The 20,664-nt window shown below is 47.8% G+C and overlaps 1 protein-coding gene across 20 annotated transcripts in view; it reads right to left on the bottom strand.

The window, feature by feature from the left end:
* Nucleotides 1-20,664, bottom strand: part of LOC135255596 (pleckstrin homology domain-containing family A member 7-like) — a 107,135-nt gene that overhangs the window by 60,861 nt on the left and 25,610 nt on the right. The window contains exon 1 of one of the 20 annotated variants that reach the window (XM_064336973.1): nt 16,382-16,924. The exons of 18 other annotated variants lie outside the window; for them this stretch is intronic. In XM_064336973.1, the coding sequence (XP_064193043.1) occupies nt 16,382-16,479 (98 nt within the window). In that variant the 5' untranslated portion in view covers nt 16,480-16,924. Of the gene's footprint in view, nt 1-12,360; nt 12,714-16,381; nt 16,925-20,664 lie in introns of those variants that run through there. One more of the 20 variants, XM_064336978.1, reaches the window with a different exon arrangement.

The raw sequence follows: 20,664 nt of genomic DNA, 5'->3' as shown, positions 1-20,664 counted from the left end.
ATTAGCCTTCGGCAATGGAGACAACCTTTGCAGGTAAAAACTCACAAGAAATCAAAGCAATTAAACTCATGAAAGAGTCAAGGTCAGGTCCCTCTCATTCTACACACTCATACTGTACACAGGAAAACCGCACCCCCCAACTTCCCCTCCCCAACACACTAATCACTTCTTTCTTCAGCGGTAAAGAGAAGCCGCTCCCCCACCCCCAAATGGCAACCATTGTGCATCGTCCCAATTTTTCCAGCATTAAATTTTATTTCTAAGAGGATGTGACATCACATTCCCAAGAGGGGCGGGGTCCTGGGTAAAGCAGTGCCCAGCACACGGGGGCCATGGAAAGTGACAGTTGCACTGCTCCAGTTTTACCCTGGGTCCTTTCTCTAATAATGGAGCCTCTCCAGAGCATGAGAGGTGAGCATCCCTCAGTGGCACTGGCAGCAGCCAAAGGTGGGAGAATGGACGGGTGGGAGCCAAATCCAGCTCGCCATCCAAAGCAGGGCTATTCACCCTTCCTGGCAAAGGAACACTGACTGGCAGTCATAAAGTGGGGAGATGTCTCCCTGCCCTTAACACTGCGTATTTTAACAAAACACACACACACACACACACACACACACGCATACACACACGCACACACACACCTACACACACACACACATACACACACACACTGAGGAAAAAATCTGTGCCATTCTCACAAGCATGTAGGCTGAAAGCTAATTAGCACAAACTGAATGGATGGGGGGGGGTTCGGGGAATGGGCTGAGTGATTTAGTTGGAACAGAGGTTTCCTATCGCTTTGTTCTCGGGGGGAAAAAAATAGAAACCGTCAATGTCGCCCTTCTGCTGGGGGGGGGGGTGGGTGGAGATGGGGGGGGGGGCGGGCCAAGCTCCAGGCGCAGCAATCTGTCAAGCAGACGCTCTGAAAGCCGTGCCACAGCGAGATAACCCTCCAGCTGTTTGCAACCTGTCTCCGCTGCGATTCTCCGTCCAAATAGGGGAAATGGTAACTGCAGAAAACACTGCACCGCAGAACCCAACTGCTGATTATAGGGGTCCCATGGTCCCATGGACCCGTGAGAAACCACAGCATTAAATCCCTGGTTTCCGTGTGAGTGATTGACCTTCAGAGTCCCAGACCATGTCTCACTAAGAGTGGGGGTCCTTTTAAAAAAAATTCTTCCCTTTTTATCTTTTCCTCCTCATTTAAGATGGCCTAGCCTAGTCATAATCGTACTCTCCTTCAACGTCCTCCATCACCTTGAGAGGTCACACTCTGGCATGCTTCTCCTCCTCTATGGAGCCCACAGAGCCAGCCAGCCAGCTGGTGCAGACAGAACACAGGTGCCTGACGGATCAGTGACGCTGCCCTCCAGCTGCTCATTGGTGCTGAGGCCCCACACTGCAGCACTCAGTGATGTCACACGCACAGTGAATGAGACATTCCATGCCTCGCTGCTCAGCAGCAACCCCCCTATTCAACTGTGCACCTGTGAGGTGCCCGTGCCAGCTGCATCAGCCCTGCAGTGCAGCAACTGCAGCAGCAGCTCAGGACCAGGGTGCACTCCTCCACACTGAGGATGCTGCAGTGGTGTGCTGCACTTACAATAACGAACTGGACATTCCAAACTGTGCAGAGATTTGGGGAATCAAAAACATAGATTTCAATGACTTTGAGGCAAGGGAGTATTTGCGATTAATAACACGGCTGCAGCTATAGAACCGCAGAAAGGCTGCATATAAAAGGTCTGCTCAGGTCGATTTGAGTTTTTAAAAAATCCCATAAATCTTGCGGCATTTTAGATCAAAGATCAAAGAACATCTCTTGGCAGAGAAAAGGAGGGTTTCATAATGTCTTCTCACAAGGCTCAGACCTAAGTCTTTTCACGAGGCTAAACCTGAGCCCTTTTCTGGGAGCGAGCCACAGAGCAGGCTCTTTACACACATCCATAAATTTCATCAGACATATGAAATTTCGGATTTTGACCTAGGTTCACCTTCTAACCAGTGATGCCTAATTCAGTTTTGCTCCCTTAAATATCTCAATGAGGCACAACATTACTGCAAAACTTTTAATTGATTATGGCTGTGAGCCCTTCCCTTGAGTTATGTCAAAGGCTGCCAATGTTATGAACCACAGAGAAAACAGTTTGAACTGTAGTGTGTTCCTCTCTTGAGCTCTGAGACAGTAACAGACCAGTCAAAGAATGTTGGGGAAATCGTCTTTGTCGATATCGCATCACGAAAGGACCTTTTTTTGTATATTCATTTACCTCTACATTTGATTCATGTCATATTTCAATGGCACTCCAAACCAAATCAACAATTGATTGCAGTCATCCGGCAGATAATCAAACTAACACATTAGCATAACCGGCTGCGACAGTGTGATTTACACGACATGAGGGGAGGGGGGGGAAGGACACCACCGAGTTGCTTTTCCTGTACTTCATTATGCAGGGGCTGAAAATGAGGTCCACCTAAAGAGTCAGGCCATCAATTATCTGTAAAGGAGCGCTTCCATTTTCAAGGACTACAAGGGGAGGAAAAATGATGAGGAGAGGTTTTCTAGAAGGGAGATGATAAGCAATGCGGGTTCATTACTAATGCTGATGACCATGGTATGCTTAAAAATGTTTTTTTAAAAACATGTAGAGGTAGGGCCTCATTTCCAAGCAGTGATAGTGATGAACTCTCCAAGTTCACACCGCAATCTCTTCTCTATGGTGAAGTACTACTATGAGAAGGTCAAGAGGGCAAGGTCAGGTGAATCAGCACTTCACTGCATCCAGAAATAACTGCAGTGTCTGCCGCTCTCCTGCAACCCAGCCCCCAGTGCCAACTCAAATGGGAAGAATTCTGATGAATTGGTGTCCTACAAAATGACCTGGACAAGATCCTCAAACAGTTCTCCAGATTGCACCACTTCATCCAAGCTGAAAACTTTTCACTGTTCTAGCCAGTTCTGTTAGCCCATGGTACTTCCTGAAAAATGAATCTTGAATCCATAAAACAGAATTAACAAATGCAGGACAGGCCTGTGAGTGTGATAATTCATGCAAAACTGAGAGAAGAGAAAACTAAACAAAACTCCACAGTAAATACATCAAAGAAAAAAAATACCAAACTCCTTAGAAAACAGCACCAGTCTGACCTCAAATATTAATCAAAACAACTCCTGTTTTCTCAATATTAAGAGGACCACCTGTTTGAAAGCAGAGAATCTGTGTTTTCATTGCTGAAGCACAAACAGTCCAGGAATAGCTCGAAATTTCAGTGGGGTTGCGAACTGCAAACAGCACAGGCTTAAACCTCATCACCTCAATTGTTCTTCCAGCACATTGCTTTGGACTAATGACAGCATGTGTACCGGACAAAAATTCCTGCTTATTACAGATAAGAGGCAACTACCTATAAACAAAATAACCACATTTAGTCTATCCCAGAGCATGCAGCCACAGCAAGAGATCCTTCAGGGAAATGCTAGCAGCTGGCTCCACACTTCCATTAGTGCTTTAGCACAAAGCTGAGCTCATCTATAAATATTTATAATGGATGATTTGATGTAATTCATCACTGAAATTGGAGTTTTAGAGTCCCTTCTGACTAACAAAATGCACTCTTCCTGGGGTCGATGGAGGCAGCAATTTGTGGCCGCAAGAAAGTTATGTGAAATAAAGCCGTATGTCCAGGGGAGGTGGATCATTACTGAGTGGGGGTTCCACAAAAGGACTGTAATGCTTTTGTGCCCATTAAACCATCACAAGTGCCAGAAAAAAGACAATTCACAAATGTAAGTTTTGTCCTTTTGCACGCCCTCTCGCACCTCTTAATACCCATCCACAAACAAAGCAGCAGGAAATCCTGTTAGCAACCGGAACCCGCAAGTGAAGGGAAAGCCAACCCCTGGTGCTGGGGAGCCACAGGGTCCCACTGATTTTTGCTTACACATTACAAAATCAGCAGTGAATTAAGGCCTAATAAACCCAAGATTGACTATCCTGTCCTACAGTAGGGAAGCAGTAGACCAACCAGAGCTGAGCATCAGGTTACTATAGACAATCTGCCCAAACAACAAGATGTTCTATTGGATGACCAAAAAAAAATAAAAAACTATTATTTTCTCCAATGGCAGCCTGGCAATCACGAACGTCACCACACACACCAACAGCGCTGGACCCCACCTCTGTGATCCTGCACGACCCTGGCCGTTTCCCAGCCAACACAGCAGAAAGAGCCAAGATGGCCGATTTCTCCTCGCCAAGGAACCATGAGCAGTAAACAAGGGCGCAGCAAACCTGTCACTGGAGCACTTTACACATTTTACAGAGCAAGATCGTGCCTTTTTAAATTCTCAAACACACAGGAGTATGTGTGCAAGACCAATCTTTCTGGTGTGAATAAATAATCAAGTTAAAAAATGAATAACGGTAATTATACAGAATGCAAAAAAAAAATGCTCAAATGAAATGAATCTCAGAGACATGCTCAGCAGGTTAATTGTTATTCCAGGTTTGGTCTGACCTGATCTCCACAAAATGAGTTTTATATTCTGTTTCACTTTTGACCTCAGTTTAGATTGCATTTAGGTTTATTAGACGGCAGAACCCTGGGGGGTGTCCGATATCTCTGGGAGGTGTGCGTCAGGGCTCGGGGATGGGGGAGGGGGTGAGTGTGGAAGATTTTATTAAATGGATCAGAGAGATGTGTTAAGTGTTGATTTGATCAGATGGATTGCAGAGGGACTAAGAGGGAATTTGATCCGCTAAATCTGGGAGATGTATACATCGGAGAATTCATCAGACAGCGAGCTCAAACTCGGCACTCTTTAAGCTCCCTCAAAGCCGGTTTCCCAAAAAGAGGGGGACCTTCCATCACGGTGCAGGCAGCAGTTACAGACTGTGAGAGGATTTGGACACGGCTCATCTCAGCCATTAGGGAAGCAAACCAAATACCTCACCCTAAAAAAACGGGCAACAGAACAGATCCCACCAGACAGCAATGCGATGCGATGCTGTAAACATTCACGTCCTCTCAGAGGAGACAAAGGGCTTTAGGTAAATACCACAGCCCTCTCTTTTGAAATGACATGTTTCCCTAGTGTTTAACCTCTGAAATTAACATGTGTACCCTACCTTCCATTTTGACATCACAGTGCTGATGGAGATTTTTAGATGGGAAGAGCTTTGGAACAGAAAACTCACAGGAAATATACTTAGAAGGTTAATTTACATTGGGATGTCATTTGGGAAAATATTTTTTTCACCCTTTATAGACTTTGATCACCAGTTAATACACCTGGAACACAGGCTTTGACTCCTCATTGTTGCTTTAAAATGAAACTTTCAGTTAACAGGGTAATGACGGATCTGAGATGAGCATTGAGACATCAAGCATCAAGTGCAGAGAGAAATCTACCAGCCACTTCACTGCAAGCAGTGACCAGGGCTGAGGCTAAGGCTGAGCAGAGTGCCAGGAGCCTCTGTGGTGTAGGCTACATCATGAAAAACCAGCGGCCTAGGTTACGTCTGCAGTCCACGTCATACAAATACAAAAACACATCAAGGAACTGGAAAGTGGTAATTAGGTTCTTTGGCAGAACAAAACAGGAAGTGGAAAAGAGAGGGGGGGGGAATGGCCATGCTTGCAGCAATGCCCCCTGTTGTCATTCCCTTATCTGTATTCACACTGCATATCTAATGTGGCATCAAAGTCCTTTTTCACACAAAGAAGATTAAAATTAGTTACAGACAACAAACAACAAACAGATAAAGCTGCAGACACATTCAAATGAGATGCGAATCTAATCAGAGCGATAAAAAACAAGAGCCCATCTAATCAGGAACCGGACGTAGCAAAAATGAAAAAAAAAAAAAGACAAGTACAATAGTAGGTGTAAAAATACATATTCTGTGGTTTTTTCCAGTCTTCAAAGCTAAAGCATTTACCACTCCACCATGACAAAATCTACGAAAGAAAATGCGAAATATTCAGTGTTAGGTAGCCATCTTCTCATCACTAAAGATGAAAAACACAGTAGGAAGAAAATAGGGAGAAGGGAAGAGAGGGAGAATCCTCCAAGTGAGTTAGTTGGACAGACTACAGTGTAGTCACTGGACAGGTAGGAATGCTGAACCTGTAGTAACTGATCCCTTGAGGGGATTAACGATTAATATTACAACCATGGCCCCAAATATACAGTATGTTCTCTTCCCCCTTTATGAAGCACTGTATTTGTAGGGGTGGGGGGGGGTGTAACTTTAAAACCTATTTTTTGCAGGCAATTTTCCAGAGGAAGCCATATAGATCAAGACGACATGTACAGATATATAGAACACGCTCTGCTCCATTCACAATGCCCTCTCCGTACACCAGCCAATAGAAATCAAAGCTGGGCAGCTAATTGCGAGTCTGATTGAAGCCCTGTGAACTCAATCTTCAAGGCGAGATGAGATGTTCAGTCTTGATTGCGGGCAGCTCACAGAATGTAATTTGGGCATGTCAGATAGCACAATCTCACCACAGCCAACAGGCTGGAGAGGATACAGTAGGCTCAGTATGCAAGACAGCGCCAGTCTTCACTCTGAAGCCACCTTGAACCAGGCAGCACCGCGGAAGTCGTGTGTGCGGTGACAAATATAGACTTGTTCAGGGAAACGGCAAACAACAGTGAGACAAAGCACACCTGGGACGGAGCGAGAGACCGGAAATGATTTTCTCAGAAAAAAAAAGCATGAAGGTGAACTGTGACTGGAAGCCCCACAGAGCAGCGCATAATTGGCCGCACGGTCACCCAGGGAGGCAGAGACGCAGGCGGCGTGACTGATCATGCGCTAGAGTCGATCTGCCACCTGCAGTCCGCCCGCACCAGACGCATACGAAGCGAACCGCTCCAGCCGAGCCACTGAATGCCTCAGCTGGTTGACTGCGGTTTGAAAAGAAACGATGTCTGGCACCATGAACTACCGAGAGAGAGAGAGAGAGGCATGCTTGGCTGTGCTCTCCTGATTTGACAGAGGACAGTGCGTAGATGAGGCAAGGCTCGCAAATACAATGGGACTTTCCAGTTTGGGAGGGGGTAAAAAGTGAAAAGGTTTAAAGCCCTCCAAACGCCTGTTTCCTGGAATCCGACAGTGAAAAAGGATGTGTGACTCAGAGCCGCTCTCGTTTACCCCCTCCTCCGGGACCACCCACGGGCCAAAGGCAGCTGGCCTTGAGGGTAGGTGTCTAGCTGTGACGCTTTTCCTATGGATCAATTTGGAAGACAAATGTAGACATGCAAAACGGAACGCTCGAGGGCGGAAAAAAACATTCACTATTCAGACACCCCGCCTCCAGTCAAGCCCTCATTATGTGGGGTGGGGAAGGGGGGGGAGGGGGGGGGGGGGAGTACTCCTGAAAATGCGCATATCAGGAACTGGAAGAGTGAGTCCAGCTGCGCAGCTGTAGCAGCCAATCGTAATTAAGCAGTCAAGAGGTTCCCAGGCACAGCAGCCAGAACCGAGCCTGCATCCCAGCTGCCCTCAGCCTGCACACCACCCCTGTGTTATCTGAACTGGACTGAGAGAGAATTACACGCCGATTAGACTGGATTCAATGGACCCCGTTTGGACTCCCCACTGGGAATCTGCGACTGACTCGCCGGGGGAAGAAATAACCCGAGGGACATTCCACAGTCAGACTGGCACTCCGGGGGCCCATAACTGATAACTTCATCCGCCATTTGAAGGCTGTCATGGGCCGCGCGCACAGGAGGAACACGCGAGGACGTGCTGTCGACACCGTCGCTGCGCGCAATAATATCCCCGCCCCTCGCTCATTCACGGCACGGGTAAAAGCGGCTCGGAGACGCCGGCAAGCAGCTATTTCACATGACATTGAAACGCATTCTTACGACCGCAGAAGGAGCAGTCGGCGCAGGGAACGTGGGGGGGTCTCCACAGGGGAGGACGTGATGGGAATCATAAGACTACCCCTACGTGTAACACTGGGGGGTTGAGGTGTAGCCAGGTGACTACAGATATGGATCCATCCACCTACAAGCAAAGGCTGGCTTGGATTAATTGAACTATCCCAGTTCCTGGGCAACGCCCACTTCGTACATGTTCTAGGAAAGGGCGGGTCAGGAGTCAGTGTTAAAGAATTAGGAATACAAAATTCATTAATGCAACATGCTTGCATTATGTCTGCTTTGCTTCCAAAAGGCAATCCGCAATTTAAGAACTATTAAAAAGCTATTACTTCTTGGTTGATGACAATCTTCCAGATCTGTCAACCTGTTATTTTCATCACGTTTCATCACAGCCTTAATATTGCTGATTAATTCACTAGAGGGACAATCTAAAATAATGTCCTTGGAATAATGCGAATGTCCTGGCTGCTTGTGGAAAAAGCCAATCCCCGCTTGTTTTTGTCTTTCTCTCTCGTTTTCTTCTTTTTTTTTGGTTTCCATCTCTCTGACCTTTTCCGGAAATTAGCTGCACCAAATAAATTCTGATTTGCAGTCCAATTTGTCCTGTTGTTCAAAGCCCTGACTCATATTAAAGAGGTAAGACAAATAAATAACTCAGAGGAGCCGGGGGGTGCCAGCCGGGGCAAGATGAGATTGTTTTCCTGGCCTCAGAAAGCCCCTCGGAACAATTAAAGTCAAAATCCTGAAAAACAACACATCACTCTCCTCAAACCCACCGGAGCTCTGGCAGCCCCACCGCCCACCAGGGGGAGACTCGGGTTAATCAGTCCATTTGCATTCCTCGATTTCTCCCGCTACACCCCACGCTGGGCTCCGATGTGATAGTCCACAGCCTCATCCTTGCTTTCTGTCTGCAGACAGGTCATTACAATTTCAGACGCACTTTTTTTCCCCTCATAAATTACGGGCATCTCAAAAGAACACAAAGCCGTTCTCTGCTCAGATCTCATCTCCTCTGACTGCAGTTGTGTTTTTTTTCCCCCCTCTCTTGAAGTGTTCCCACAAAGAAGCGTGTGCTGTAACTGGAGAGGGCTGGCGATGCAAGATTGAGTTACCCAAACACAAACTGCACATAGACGCACCACAGCATTCGAATAATTTCCCACCCCAGGACGTGAAAGGTTAATTTTGCCGAAGTCAAGACCTGACCTCGCCAGCATAACTGGCCATGGCATTGCCAGTGGCTGCACGGTTTAGCTGGTGGACTGTCAAGAAGCAAGAAGAAGCTTGCAGCTGGTAGCATGCCCATGAGGAGAGAGTGTGTACTCTCCCGCAACCCATGAACATGAACAGAGAGATTCATATAAAGAAGCATGAACACATGCCCAAGGTTTCTGTTTGCTGGAAGTTTTAATAACCGTGGCCCAGACTATGACCAGACAATGAACTGACCGAGAGAATAACTGGCTGTGGTGTCACCTCTGCGGAGAGGCCGACACAAGGCCACAGCAGCCTCCTCCATCTCCTGTGACCCGCCTGTGACATCACACAGGCTATGAGGAGGGAAAAGAAGCGCCCGGCTAAATTCAGAAGGGGGGCGCGACTGTCCTCACCCTCTAAAACTGACAGGGATGCCGTGGCGATGAAGCAGGCCTGAAATTTTGTATGCTCATCCCAAAACAAATCTCTCAGTCTATTCGTTCTGTAACAATCCATGGCTTACAATTCACAGCAGTTTTGACACTTATTTTGGGCTCCCAAGCAAACATACAATCTTATGCCAGAAGATATTCCAAAAGAAGAAATGTTCTTCTCTGTATCATCAAAAAGGAGTGCATGCGATATATCCCATTCATACGGCATGAGTATCACTTACCTCCATATAAATGCTATCTAAACACAGACCTGGACTGTCAAGACACAAACAGAACGCTCTTCATCCACAGACCAACTACTCCACTGATCATTACACAGACTGGCTGGCAAAAGGTTCTCTGAAAAGCAGAGTCAGGGTAGAACAGAGCCACATCTGTCTCACATACATATGTGTATGCACACACACACACACACACAGACGCACGCACGCACACACACCTGTGCTACCTGCTAGATCTTTGATCTACTCAATTTCCAGACAGCAGGACATAAATTGCAAGTGAAAGCAGAGCCGACTGACCTGACTTCTCCTGTTACTAATTTTAGATCCCAGCCCGAGCGATCGATGTGTTGTATAAAAACACACATTCCTGTTTACATGCAACAGCAGACTGCCCGTAAAAAAATGAAGCGATTGCATAAAAAAACAACAAAGAAAGAAAACTCATTTGACTCAAGTCATTTTAAAGGAACGGCGTGTAGCACACACATGCAGCTGGGACCGATATAAATGAGCCAAAATGGAGGCATTAGTGGGTAAATTAAAAATCAATAGCCCTGACCGTTGTCATCCCATTAGACAAACAAGAGATACAAATGGGTTTGCACACAGACGTTGGACTCTGAAGCCCCAAAAGCAGTCTGCCTCCTTAACCAGCGGAGAGAAGGCTGAATTCCTGGTGCCAAAGCGCCACATTACCAGGGCGACTACATTAATATGGCAGACGGCGCGTTGCTATATCTTGTTAGCCATACAGAACAGGCTAGGGCGCGGCACGCCACATCCTGCCAACAAAACGACACATCAGGGCTGTGAGAGGCACTGCCGCTGGAACGGCAGCAACAAATTCACTACATCCCATCTTCAGATAACGCCCAAAAAAAACAAATACCATATCACAACCTGGAAGAGATCATAACGTTGACATACAATCCACTCAAAGGAGAACCGGAGTGTGACAGTCATCAAGTCGAACCGACAGCATTCTTTATTTGTTTGTTTGTTTTTCTTTCCCCTCCTTTAACAGCAGGTTATCTCGACAGCCATTAAAAGGCATCACCAAGTCGCGCCGACGTCAAGTGATTGGGACGCAAGGTCAGTCGCTGACTGAGGGGCTGAGGGGCGGGAGAGGGACAGTGCGCTGTCTCTGCTTTGGGCAGGCGGCTGATTGCGGTGTTGTTTCCGTTCCGCTCCTGTGGCCAGGACTCCGTCTCCCAGCAGACTCTGATGAAGGGCATCACATCTCTCCTTGCCTAAAGGCGGCGGCGGCCGCGTCCCTCATTTCGGGAGGACAGCGTCACGCTGGGGGCTCCTTCCCCGCGTCAGTCACAGAGCGCCCCGCTTTGTCTCAGCCTTTTTATATCCCAGAGAGAGGAATCAGTCACATGTGTGGCCTGCATCTCAAACAAGCAGGCAGCGGCATCTGGAAGCTGAAAGACTACGACTTCACAGCCGCCCCAAAGTTATTTCCCAGAATGTTTTCTGACACAGCTGTCAATTTTGCCCGTGTTTTTTAATTTAAATTAAATTTAGAGAGGCTAAGAGGACTGGGCATTGGTCCTTGCAGGCCAAGGAACAAGACTTCTCATTGGCCGAGCAGGAACCAGCCATGGATGTGCCACAAATACAGGAGGCCGGAACAAACATCTTCAGCACCTCAGACATTATTTCCTAAAATGCAACTCTGATCTACTGGCAACACTCAGGGCAATGGCAGGACAGCAGCTGGGACAGATTACTAAATAGCACAACCTCTCCAGTCTAGTGCAATTCAGCCGATTCCTACTCAAGACACTAGGCAGCACGAACTGCCTTATCCTCACGCGCTCCTCACACTGCTAACATGGCAGACTGAGAGAGACAGATAAAAGGGGCTCTAGTAGTCCACTTAAACAGTCCCCACGCTGCGAAGCACGCACAATCCATTTAGGACGGCGACCATCGGCTTAAACAGCCGCCACCAATCAGGCAAGCCGGAGCTGCCCGCCAGCATCGCGGCAATCCATTTACGGCTGTGCGTCGTTCTTGTCGGTAGTTTTCGGCACCCCAGAGGCTGAAGCCCCGTGAGGAACAAGGCGACTGACAAAGCTGTGCTGATGGATGGGGTGAGAAGTGGGACCGTTTAGGACAGGCGGAAAGAGCTCCACCTCTGAAGGGTCTCCGAAAAACAGCTCAGTAAACCAACCTCACTAAACCGCCTCAGTAAGCCACACCACTAAACACCAATTATTGGACAAATCCACTGACCTTCACCACCAGCTACTGAATATTCCTACTCATGTCTTCCAGCTTCCAACTGTATTGAGAATGCTTCTGTTCTGTCCAATGCACTGGGCTGTTACTCCACTTCAACATAGTACGAATACATTACTGATATAACAGGCATAAATAAAAGAATCCAAGAGCTCATATTCCAGTCAGACTCAGACTCCACAAGCTCACAAGCACTTTAAACACATTTATTTTCCATAAAAATACATGCTTTGAAATTCCTAACCCAGAGCACCCTAGGCTGACAGTGGCAAAGCACACAGGTTTGTATTACAATGCATCAACACAAAGCTCAACTTACTCACTCAACTCCCCGCTCTTCTCTCTCTTGCTCTCTCTCTCGCTCAGCAGACTGGGCCAGCTGAAAAAAGGCTGTTCGTTCAGCCGGTGCTGTGGGGGCGACCGTTCTGGATTAGTCCCCTCTCTGTGCCCCCCCCCCCCCTCGCAGTTCTCAGATGGAAACTCTGTGGGTTACGGTTACCCCAATTCCCCCCAAGGACCGTTCACACTCATACGTAGCATCCACCTATGCTGGTTTTGTGGGAAAAACGGGCCCAGGCTGAAGAACTTTAAATCAAAAGTGCTCAACTGTCCTGGGCGCAAACAGCCGTGGCTGCGAGGAGATAGCCAGAAATCACCTCATTCGGCGTTCCCGGACCGCTTTATTGAGCCGTAGAAAATGATTAACTTTGCCGTCCTGTAACCTTGCGGGCTCTTATTTGGTCATATTTCTGCGGAGAGCGGCACGCTTACCAGCAGGTGTCTTTCAGCGGCCCCACATCACAGACGCGACCGCTAGACTCATCGTGATAGCATGCAAAACGCGCGACGAGACGAGGAGACAACAATGAGAGCACAGATTCATACACACCGCTCATTCACTCCGCAGGTACGGCGTGATTGAACAGTCACTTAACCCTGTCCAAGGTCTTTTCCTGCTGCCAGTGAAAGTGTTTGTTCTGCCTGACGTGCTCTCAGTCAGATCGATGGCAGGGTTGACTGGCCTCCTGGTAACATGGGGGCCATTAGCTGGAATTGCTTGTGAAGAGCTCTGTTAGCAACATTGCTGTTGTATGACAGAAAGCACACACAGTTTTAGCGCTGTTGTTATTAGCACTATATAAATAACAAATAATAATCAATCATCATCATCATCCTTATTATTATTATTATAAGGTGGCATGATACCTTCAAAATGAAAGAAAATAAAAACTCTTGGATTCTTCATGAAATTATGAATGAATGAAATGATCACAGGACGTTTCTCACAGGAGGTATCAAACATTTATCCAGAAGATTTTAGCAGGGATTCATGAACATGCACTTTGCACGACCGACTGCACACACAGTACAGGTTTTTAAAAATTGGCATACACACATGCACGCCCACCATTACTACAATAAGCACTACAAATGTATGCCATTTCACCAGAAACATATGCAGAGGATGTTGGATTTCAAATAATGTTTTCTTAATGTCAGGCAATCATTTATGACCTAATACACATTGATGACATGGTACACTCAACTGCCTTTGACTGCTGCATAAAGACTACATCACCCCAGGTAATGAGGAGATTTAACTTTGTGAACGACAGACTGAGGAAGAACAGAAAGAGAAAACTCTGAAAGTAACCAAGATGCCCTGATTATCAAGGGACAAATAAGTTTTAAAAATAATGGTTTATGATGGGTTTTCACAGCATGAAAATAAAGTGTCAGTCCTTTTTAAAAAAACAAAAAAACAAACTAAGCGCCAAAATACTTTGACGAAAACAAGTCTGGAGCCAACAATAAGTGCAACCAATGAAAAAATGTTTATCCAAAGTTCAGGCTTCATGAAGGCTTGTGTGTCGGCAGCTGCCAGCCATAATCAAGGCTGTGTAGCAGTCACACCCACCCTGCACTGTGGGACACAGGCAGCACACACATTACTGTTACTGGACATCAGGAGATGTTAACGTTCTGTCTATGCGCAGGGAGGAAGGAAAAAAGCTTAAGTATCTGAAGCAAAAGCGGGTCACACCTTCTTTGCTGTGATAAATGTAATCGTCCTATTACTGCTGTGTTGCAACAAATGAAGAAAAGTTGGTCAGCCGCAACATTATGCAAACAAGCAGTTCTGCGCTATCTCAGTCGAACCTTCTCCCATGTTTTAGAAAGGCATTACTCATGAAGACAAAATGGGAATAGTCTTTGCAGCGGTAAAATTCACATCCATCAAATTAACATGAGGTTCCTGAGGGTGATGAAAAACAGGCCACTCAGTGCAGCAGATTAGGGTCCAAAATTCTTGTCATTATAACAGCCCCCCCCCCCCCCTCCAGGGGCGGTTGCCACATACTTTCATATTTCTGTTACTTTTGCTCTGTTTACCGTACGCACTCCCAACAAACCCCTCTTCCTTGGCGTCCATTTCTGCCTGAGTCAACCCTGACGGTTTCAAGATTGGATTAAACTTTAAAAATCATTTGGATTCTGACGAACCTCCGCTGGCTCCTGCCAAGGGCATTCCCGTAAGCCAATTAGTAAAATAACTCCCAATGCGCAGCGCACCGAGCCGTTCCAGCATTCACTAATGGCAGCTGGGTGTCTCCACCAGCAGGCAGATTCCGGTCACTGCATTCACCTGCGCTAAGGAAAACCCGGTGCGGCTCAAACCGCTCTGGAGTGGGAGTGGCCTCGTCCAAACCCCACTCCTGCAGGAAGCCTGTTTTTTAAATCCGTTTAGGGATTTTATCAGGGTAGATATTCACTCCTATAGGTAAATATCGCAGATCATTGTTCAAACACCGTGACTCCAGTCTTTGAGCCCAAAATCACTGCAGTGCCCGGATGGCCATATGAATGCTCCAGCTCACCACACTGCTCCATTCTTGCAGTCTCTCATACAGGGTATCGCACAGTGCCCAAAACACAGGCGTCCAACGCAGGGCAACTTCACACGGCGAACCCGCCTCCGTCCCTGACTCACAGAACCCTCGTCCAAAAGCCACCGTACATTTCCTCCGACCGCAGACCCGAGTCCAGGCCCCTCGGCCTCATGGGTGAAGGCGGAGCGGGGAGAGTGAACGGCGGAGTTGGCGGTGCAGTTTCCTCACAGCTCGGCACCAGCTGAATAAACACACGGGCCTACTCAGATGGAACTTATCAAAGGAGAATGTGCCATTCCATGACAGCGGTACCAACACCACGCCGGTTCGTAAATAACCAGCGCGCCAACATATACGCTTTCCATCCAATCGCTAACAACAAAGGACCAATGCCGGCCAATCAGTGGGACAGAACGCTTAATCCTGCCTGAAATGCGACTTCAAACGCTGGGACAGCTGGAGTCCTAGGGTCGCAGGTTAGCACGAGCCAAGGTCGCACGGAGCATGTGCGAGGGGTCAGAGGTGCGCAGGCTGATTGGCTGGTTTCCCCTACCCCGTGGGCGGGTCCCTGGGGAGGTCAGGGTGGAGCTGAAACAAAAGGGCACATTCCAGGGTGGAGATGTTTCGGCTCAGAGCACCCACCCCGTCCTGCCCTGGGAGTGTGAGCGATTCTCACGCACACGGAGTCAGGAGTACAGGGGGGCGTGTCCTCAAAGAAAGGCTCCTCCCCTCTCCTGCAGATTCTGACTGAAGACAGCACCATGGGGAGCGCCACATCAGACATACAGGCAGCCAGAGGCCACAGAGACAGGCTACGCCTGTAAGAGCTGGAGAAACAAGCTTCCTCTGTGACTGATACAGTAATAACCACATACACACCCACACACTCTCTCATACACCACACACACACACACACACACACACACACGCACACACACACACACACACAGACAGGCACACACACTTCCTCTCCCTCACACACATACACATACAAACACTCTCTCTCTCACACTCTCTCATACACCACACACACACACAAAAATACGCACACTCTCTCACACACACACACACACACACACACGCTGTCACTCTCTCTCACAGTTGCACTCTCACACAAACACTTTCATACAGACTCAAACACAAACACACACACATACACTTAGACACACAGGTAAAGTCTCTTCTCTACGCAGACACAAAGATTCGGCAGCAAACTTAGAGCACGCACACCGACTATGACATCCCAGCATACCCTGGGGCCGCGTCCCGGACCGGTCCGCCGTCTGCACGCCCCCCACGCAGCACCCCAGGTGCGAGCCCGCTGAACAGCAGTAACAGCAGCTGCCCCCCGCCAGCGTCGAAACTCCGCTGCAGCGCACCACGCCGGACAGGACATCCATCACCGCGCAGCGCACGCACGCACACGCACGCACACGCACGCATACGCACCTGTACGGCTCGCGGTAGAAGGGGTGGCCCAGGTGGCCGCGGTGCCTGGGGTGACCGTGGCGACCGGGCGGAGCGGGCTGGGGGACGTGTCCCCACATGTCTGACGGCGCTCTGTAATCCGCTCAGCTGTGGCCCCCCCGCGGACGCGCGGACGAGCGCCCGGCTCTCATTCAAAAGCGCCTCCCGCTGCCGCCGTCTCTAGCGGAGCCGCGAGCCCCTCCGAACCCGCGTCCCGCGCGCATCACAGGGGCGCCGCGCCAGGATCCCGCCGCGCGGAGGAGGTGAAGGCGCCGGGGAGCCGGCCGTCTGTGCTGCTCGTTCTCTCCGCCGCGGCTTTCCCCCGCTCGCCAGCCTCATGACACAGCGGCTCTGTCTGTGACGGACACGCTCGCTCTCTCTCTCTCTCTCTCACTCTGCTCCCTCTGCACTCAGCACATGCAGAGAGACGCCGACCGGCAAGATGTAGAGCGAGAGAGAGAGAGAGAGAGAGAGGCAGAGAGGCAGAGAGAGAGAGAGAGAGGGACAGAGAGGAAGAGAGACACAGAGAGAGGGAGGGAGAGGGAGATGTAGAGAGAGAGAGAGGGAGAGAGACAGAGAAGGAGAGGGAGAGAGAGGCAGAGAGAGAGAGAGAGGGACAGAGAGGAAGGGAGAGACAGAGAGAGGGAGGGAGAGGGAGATGTAGAGGGAGAGAGAGAGCGACAGAGTGAGAACGAGGGGGAGAGATAGAGAGAGAAGGAGGGGAGGGAGGGAGAAGCAGAGAGAGTGGGAGAGAGAGTGATGCAGGGACAGAGAGAGGAGGGGGAGCTAGAACTTCCAGCGGCTGCTGGCCGAGCTCCAGCGGTCAGTGAGACTGATTGCGAGCTGAAATCCCTGCTATCAGCTAATGAAGATCAGACTGCAGGTGATCAGCCCGCGGGCCCAGAAACAGGCTCCCCGGGGGGGAGGGGGGGCTGCTGACGGCCTCTCTTACACTGGAATACTGCATACACTGCAGAAACCAAACAATAATCAGTCTTAAAAAGTGTTTTTGTTTTATATTACCGGTAAACTGAAATCTTATTAATGGTGATCTCTCTTACACTGGAAGACGGCACACACTCATTGCAAGATTTGCTAAGGAGATAAGACAATTTCATCTGACAAGCAAAGATTTACTTAAAACAAAGATAATATTTTCTCATTTCTATTTTTATGTTTCCCACTTATTCTACCTCAGATTAAGTCTCATCACAAGATGAAAACACTAGTTAAGACTCGTTTTTCCAGCGCTCCGGTTCTGTTCATCTCAGAGCCCCTCCCCTATTCATTTGTCCACTTCATAATCCGGACCTACCCGAGTCTCAGTACGCAAGCCAGCTAGCGGCACTCATCGGCCTGCTCAAAGGCATAAGCTTACAGACAGACTGTGGCAAACAGAAAGAGAAGGAGTGAAGGTTAAGCTCAACATGCTGTTGATTTATCTCAAAGACGCTGGCTCGTGACATCTCTACCTACAAGGCCAGAGTTTGCACTGATAACAGCTAATGAGGGCAATTCTGTCTCAAATGCCATTCAGTCTGCAGAAGAGGCAGAAGCACAGCTGCGCTGTATGAACCAATCAGCACGCTGTCAGTCAGAAATATCCTTAAGCATGACAACCGACACCCACCTGCGTGATTACATTTTTAAGCAGATGCCCACATCCAGAGTAACTTAAGACTTCTTACATAATTTTTCAGTTATATAGCCAAATATTTACTGAGGCAATTCATGTGAGGTACATTTGATCAAGTGTACCACTGCAGTGTCTCACCAGGGATTTGGAACCACAAATCAGGCTCCTTACCCCACACGATCACGTGGTGAGCTCCAGGGCATTAGACAACCACAGAATACACACAGACTGGTGCACTCACGACCAATTACAGGCCACAATGTAGATCAACACACTGTTGTTTAGGGAAACAAGCCCCGGGCATCTTATACATGAGTCTCACAAACAATTAATGGGCTTAAGAGTTGAGTCAAAACTCAGACAAAGCATGCATTTAGCCTGGCTTTCTCAGAAGTTCAGGTTCTGTGATTCCATGCCTATGCACAGACCACATAGCGTGGGTAACACTGGTAAAGGTCACCATGGAGATCACAGAACAGACCCTGACAGGCCAAAGGGTGTCAGACAGAATACGCACTGATCCCTGGTACAAGATCATGCAACACACACACACACACTCCAGCATACACATGCACGTTACATTACATTACAGCCATTTAGCAACTTACACAACATTTTACACAGCATTTACATTGTATCCAGTTATACAGCTGGACATACAGTATACTGAAGCAATGCAGGTTAAGTACCTTGCTCAAGGGTACAACGGCAGTGTCCTAGCGGGGAATCAAACCTGCGACTTTCAGGTTACAAAAGTTCCTTACCCATTATACTACACTGCTGCCCCACACACACACCAGAACACGCACACACACACACACACACACACACCAGCACACACACACACACACACACAGTGGAATGACCTCCTCTGTGTAAATCACAGTTACCAGGATGCGAGAGGCCTCAGAAAAGCAGGTGATGGGGTCCCACAGTGGCTGTACCTGCGCTGCCCTCCCAGCCTTGCCCAAGGAGAGAGAGCAGCTCTAATCACACATCCGCCAGTTACTTCCATCAGCTACCTGCCCCACCACGCCTCCCTTCCCTTCACTACGCATCAGCAAAGCAGGTGAAAAACCTGGAGCGTGACTGTCTTTAAATTAACCTGAGTCCATACATACTGCAAAATCCAAATTTTATACAGCCTCATCGCTACAAATCTTTATAAGACCTTTTTTCATTTCTACATTGCCTTTCTAAGATGGTATTCTTTAAATAAATAAAAAAGCAAAAATTTAACTCTCCACTTTCATTCTTTTTGGATTGCCTTTTGGGATAAAGTTATATGTATAGCTGTGTAAAGAGGGAATATCCGTAGAGCTGTATTTACTTTTGTTCTTAATGCTAATTGTTTGATTGTTTGGCTAAGTTCACTCTTATTATAAACGTCCCTGCAGTGCGTTCTTGGTTACATCGCACGTCTGTCTTCCTGAGACTGAGGCCGAAGAGTTGTGGATAAGACAGTCTGCTCTCTGATTGCAGTGTAACGCAATGTAACCGAGCAGCTCGGCTATTTCTCCGAACAGGCACCCTGGGGCTCGACTGAACAGCACCACGCGGCTCAGATTCTACACCGGCTCCAGACATCCGTATCAATATTTATATCTACACAGTTATCTGCTCTTAATAGAGATATACTTAATGCACAGATATTAGGCCTACTATCATTTTCACCAAAACCTTATCCACAATGTGAAGGTTCAACGCTCTTGCCGTTTATTCTTATTAACGTTTACCTCGGGCTTGCGTGAGACACCTTTAGCTACGGCCAGTAATGACATTCACAGCCTTTCAGCACTCGCAGTGGACACTATATTTAGCAGGGCGCTGATGGGTTTCGCACAGCACCTCTAGCAAAATGTATGACATTTGATAACACGGGTATTTTTTCAATTAATTTCATAGCAGCTTTATTATTCTCATTTTTCACTGAGAAACGTTATCGTTGCGAGTGACGCAGACAGATGAAGGGCAGAAATTAATAATCTGTCCGCGTTTTTTTCACTGGATCAGACTTCAGCCGCCTTTCCAGCCGCTGAAATGAAATCCCAGTACTGCCCAGAAGCTAACAACGTGCGATATTGTAAAAGAGTCACTTTGAGTTTATCTGTGCATCTGGCTGGGAAGTTAATGGTGTTTAAATTGAATTCCACCGATCCCTGGGTGACAGGCCCTCACCAAAGCTAGCTCACTGCTGGAGAATAGCGTGTTCAAGAAGAACAAAAAAAAAACGAACGTTTAAGACTCTCCATGTCAGTCAGTACAAATAGAATTCACCCTATGGGAAAACTGCTACCACTATAAGCCCTCATCTTCCTTTCAAACATGAAGTACGCTGGAACAATTTCCTTCAATCACACACACAAAAAAAAACCAACTAGCGTTCAACATTAAAGACCATCTTTAAATGTTTAGACACTTCGTCGTGATCGGCTTCTGAGGTTTCACAGAAAAGCACAATAACCTGTGCCAGATTTCATGCTTGCCCTCTGTATGATTGTAGAGAAAAATCTATTTTCCACTGCGAGAAAAGGGTCTAAATGCCATGCCAAAACAGCTAGGAGCCATTCTGACACCCACATTAAAAACAGTACATACACGCATACAAACACACAGCTTGTATGGAAAT

This window comes from Anguilla rostrata, chromosome 5, assembly GCF_018555375.3.
Source record: "Anguilla rostrata isolate EN2019 chromosome 5, ASM1855537v3, whole genome shotgun sequence".
NCBI classification, from domain to species: Eukaryota; Metazoa; Chordata; class Actinopteri; order Anguilliformes; family Anguillidae; genus Anguilla; species Anguilla rostrata.
This window is presented reverse-complemented; position numbering and strand designations above follow the sequence as displayed.